The sequence below is a fragment of the Montipora capricornis genome, chromosome 2, assembly GCF_036669925.1.
Source record: "Montipora capricornis isolate CH-2021 chromosome 2, ASM3666992v2, whole genome shotgun sequence".
NCBI lineage: Eukaryota > Metazoa > Cnidaria > Anthozoa > Scleractinia > Acroporidae > Montipora > Montipora capricornis.
The window spans coordinates 34,031,826-34,036,768 of record NC_090884.1 but is presented as its reverse complement, the minus strand read 5'-3'; the positions used below and the strand labels follow the sequence as shown (position 1 = coordinate 34,036,768).

The following is a 4,943-nucleotide window of genomic DNA, read 5'->3' as shown; positions in this document are numbered from 1 at the left end:
AACTTTATTCATTTAATTCAATGGAAGGATATCAGAGGTTATACCTATCAAGGGAATCCGCTCGCAGCCCGATGTAATTGACTGAGAAGCGATTTTGATGAGGGAGGAAAACCGGAGTACCCGGAGAAAAACCCTCGGAGTCAGATTGAGATCGATTGAAACTCAACCCGAGGGCAGGGTTGAACCCGGGTCACAGAGATGGGAGGCGCGGTTTATTACCACTAAACCACTATATAAACCAACCTGACTCCCCACTTTTGCCAACCTATTTGGCAAAATTTATCCATAGAACATGACGTAAGCTTCAGTGGAAATGAGTTGTTGGTGGTTAACATTACACAGTCCCTGGCGACAAGAAGTACGTAAATTAAAACAATAGAAGGTCAAAACAGTCGATTTTTTTTCTAAAGCGTATCCTCTCGTCCTGTTTAATCACAAGCTAATTTCTGCCACGCCAAGCCACTACGTTCAAAATGAAATCATCTTCGAGATCACATTCAACTTTGATGTCTTTTATCGGGGGATAGATAAGTTGATCCTAGAGTGACTAGGGGTTGCATGCATGTGGCGCTGATGGTAGATCATATGCTTGTAATAATAAAATGAACATAAAGAATGGCGAGAGATAGTGCCTTATGACATTCCATTAGTGCCAGAAATGGGTGTGAGTAACGATTAGCTAGTACTTGCTGTCTAGTTTCTGTCAGAAAAACAAATTCGATTCATATACTTCTCCGAACCACTTTATAGCTGATTTTACTGCTGATTTGGATGACGAAAGTTCGTTGCACTCAATTGAAAATCATTTCGTAAGATTTAGTCTTGGTCAAGTGATATTAACGAACGAAATGATAGATGAAATGAATCGTATATTGAACTGCGGATATGAAATCAAGTGACGCTATGATCCTCGCAGTTATGCCGCAATTTTAGCAATTGCGTAAAGAAGCCTTGCGTTCATTACTGCGGGGATCGTAGCTTCACTTGATTTCATATCCGCAGTTCAGTATAAGATTCATTTCATATATAATTTCATTTGTTGATTCATTCATTACCGGAACATTAGAACCCATAAATGACCAGCTCCCAACATCAATGGGCATTGCGAGGTCACGGGATCAAAACCCGTTGAAGTCCTGATTTTTTGGGCAACCCTAAAACCCGGAATCCGGAATCACAGTACAATACAGAGAGTAAACACTATCCTAAACATTCATAAAAGCTAACCTTAGGCCTAATTAGGCCTAAAAACGTTTGTTTAGGCCTAATTAGGCCTAAGGTTAGCTTTTATGAATGTTTAGGATAGTGTTTACTCTCTGTATTGTACTGTGATTCCGGATTCCGGATTCCGGGTTTTAGGGTTGCCCTGATTTTTTAGGCTTCTTTACGTAATTGCTAAAATTGCATCCATAACTGCGAGGATTCTTGGTCAGTACCACTTTGATGGTACTTTGCCACGTTACTGGGTTTATATCAAGGATAAGGTTCACTTTACTTTCAAACTATCGGTGGGCTCTTTGGCGATAATCTATGCTTTGAGACCATGTTTTTACGCTTTACAACTGTTGATATCATATTCAACAACATTCAGTTCTTCGCACGAATATTCGGTAAATTTTCTTTTTATGAAATGATATTGTATTACCAAAAACCTATGGTAAGGAGCAAACAACTAGGACCCTAATTCGAGTGGGCTCCTCAAATCAAGTTATTCGTTACGTAACTTAATTATGCATAACTTTAATTTGAAAGTTAATTCATGCACCTGCATATTAATTAAATTTGTTAGGATTGCAATACACGGATTGAGAAGCCGTATTAAATGTGGATGGTGTAATAAAACGAAACTTCAAAAGGGAAATATAAGAGCTACAGCATCAAGTCTCCGTAATGACCTATTGCGGACCTACAATGGAAATAGTGTCTTACCCATAGCTCTTTGCAATACCGGAGCGGTGTTAATCTTCACGTGCGTTCTCTTGTTCAATGTGTGGTTTCTTGAGTAAATCAAATCCCTTGCAGGACTAACTGGGCGCAGGAGAAAGGCCCAATATATATTTAAAGTATAAAGACATTTATGGCTTCAACGGAAGAAGCGGTGAAAAATGAAAATCCATCAACCCAATCGAACAATTGTTCCGAATCTTCGAAGCCCACACATCCTCCGCCGTCAAATCAACTGAGTAACACAGCGTCCTCTAAGGTAAAATGCACGTTTCGAATATTTTGTGGGATAACTTGCAAAATTAATGGGTGAAAATTGGTCTTTCCAACCTAGAGAAGAAATGGGGTGGAAAGCAAGTTACAGATGTTTATGCCTCAAGGACAAATTAAAGCTTGAGGCAGGCGATAGATAAAATTGTATATTTGCTACATGCAAGCTTATACATTGTATATGACGAAATTAACCGAAGCCGATTTCACAATTTTTAATGTTCTTTTGTATAAATTGTATGAGGACCTCCTTGTATTCTCCTAAATTTTCGTGGAGTGCTTACAATAACAAAGATCTCCCAATAGACAGCAGTGTTCACGTTTTGACCGTTAGACTGTGACAAAGCTCATTGTTAATTATGGAATGACATGTCCTATTGCACCAAGGGAAAGTACATTGAGTAGTCGATGCATTAGAAAAGGGGGAAGACCTATGTTTTTTGAATTACCGTATTATGTTGTTTGTTTGTTATTGATTATTTTAATGATGTCTCTGAATGTAAACATTTATGTACTAAATGTGTGAATCTTATTATTCTAAACAAATCATTTCAGTTATCTTTTACTGGCAGTAAATTGAATTTGCAATAACTGACTGGTTCCCAGCTGGCTTGGTAGCTCAGGTCCAATTCAAATGTCGCACTTCTGCCGTGTCAAACTCAATCAGGGATTCAATAACTTTTGTAGTAGGTGTCTGGGCTAATCAATGTAAGTGGCGATCACTCTTGTCTGTTTCAAGGATTTGAGTGAAAATCAAGGCAGAGAAGCCTGTGGTGAGAAGCAAATTTCTGACAAACAGAGGGGGGTATGCCGCCGATGACCGGCTACTAATGAAATCCCTGGGCAGAGGTGCGACATCTGAATCACCTGTTGAATTTCTGCTGCAAATTCACTTGTGGCTGAAATGCGATACCAATTCAAACGTCGAATTTCTTCCATGTTGAATCAAATGTATACATTATTACAATGTGTAAACATTAATTTTTTATTGACTGCACAGGCCCTTAAGCAGCATTGTACAACGTGGCGTCCTATGAAATAAATATGGCACAATTAAACTCGATGTCTGAATTAGCTGTGGAACTTTTTTGGAACTTAAGTCAACCTCAGTTCAATTGAGTTTGACACTGCAGAGGTGCAATGTTTGAATCCGGCCCCAGTTGGTAGAACAGTGCTATGCAATTGCACAGTCTTTGTTGGAATTCCTTTCAAGCAGGGTCTGGATCTTTTAAGGCTTGCTTGCAACTGCATAAGTTCCTTATCTAACTGTGACGACCTTGAAAAGTTCTTTTCATGCAGTGGCATACACTTGTAGCAATAATAATAATAGGCTCTCCAGGAGTCTGGCCCCTAGGACACCCTTACAGGTGTATGGGAAAGCCCAGGAACTTGTAGGGAATTGTACATCTACATTTTTTATCGCTCAGTGGGGAAATAATGTAAGTAACCAACCACGGAGCTGAATCTCTGTATTTGGTCTCCCTTGTGGTGTAAGCCTCTAGAATAGGACTACGGTGTACCTGTTTTTGCTTTGAGAACCTTTTTTTGATTCAAAGCTACATTCAAGGACCATTAAAATGATGTTTATAAATTTCATTCTCATATCATAAGTACTGGGAAAATAAAATTGTTTCTAAAAACTGACACCTCTAACCTACATTGCATGATGAGACCGAAACCAGAAGGCGACGATGTTGTTGGAAAATATTACATCAATTCTTGCTTTTTTGGTCAAGAGCTTATTTTGTAATCTTTTCATTTAGAAGCCAAATTATATTCTCAAGTACACATTGACTGGTCATACAAAAGCTATTTCTTCTGTGAAGTTTAGTCCTAATGGAGATTGGCTGGCAAGCTCATGTAAGTTACATTATACTGTACAGTACATCCATAATTACATTGTACATTTGATGTAGCTGTTGAATCTTAACAGTACTGTACATGTATTTCACTCTCACAGAAGTACAGTAGTTCTCTCCAACTACTTCATCTCCTAAATTATGTTTCAGCTGCTGACAAAAACATAAAAATATGGGGAGCTTATGATGGGAAATTTGAGAAAACTGTATCTGGCCACAAATTGGTATGGCAAGAATTTACCTTTGTTTTAAATTACACATTGGCAAACTCTGTATTGTTTTTCTAACAATAATTGTATTCCATGGTTGCACATTAGATACAGTACAGCTGTATGAGTTGGCTAATTAACAATAAGCACAATAAGCATAGTGGAGTAATTTATTTTATGTAATTTAATTTTATTAAACTCTGGATTGTTTGAATTTGCACGAAAGACTGGTAGGTTTTATCAATTTTATAAAACAGCTAGTGTAATCAGTCTCCATATAAGGTCATGTGGTATTACAATGATTGCAGTCACACTTGAGAGAAACACAGTGTAACAGTAGTGTTGACACGACTCTAGTGTCAACTCTCTGATGTTTTGAATCCCTAGGAGAACACTGAACAATAGAACTTGATTTCACACTGATGTTAACTTTGAAATGCGACTGCAACCAATGTATGAGCTGATAAATTAGATTAAGTGAGCCAGTCAGAACACAGTTAGTAACACAATATCCAAGATTGAAAATTAAAAAAAAAAAAAACTAAAATAATATTATTTGCTGCAGGGTATATCAGATGTGTCGTGGTCATCAGACTCGAAGCTGCTTGTTTCTGCTTCAGATGATAAAACACTAAAAATCTGGGATTTTGCCACTGTAAGT

The 4,943-nt window shown here is 37.8% G+C and overlaps 1 protein-coding gene across 1 annotated transcript in view; it reads left to right on the top strand.

Moving 5' to 3' along the window:
• The first annotated feature begins 1,950 nt into the window (after positions 1 to 1,950).
• Positions 1,951 to 4,943, top strand: part of LOC138019171 (WD repeat-containing protein 5) — a 12,787-nt gene continuing 9,794 nt past the window's right edge. The window contains exons 1-4 of the mRNA XM_068865871.1: positions 1,951 to 2,203; positions 3,978 to 4,074; positions 4,224 to 4,297; positions 4,848 to 4,937. Of these exons, the coding sequence (XP_068721972.1) occupies positions 2,078 to 2,203; positions 3,978 to 4,074; positions 4,224 to 4,297; positions 4,848 to 4,937 (387 nt within the window). The 5' untranslated portion in view covers positions 1,951 to 2,077. The remainder of the gene's footprint in view (positions 2,204 to 3,977; positions 4,075 to 4,223; positions 4,298 to 4,847; positions 4,938 to 4,943) is intronic.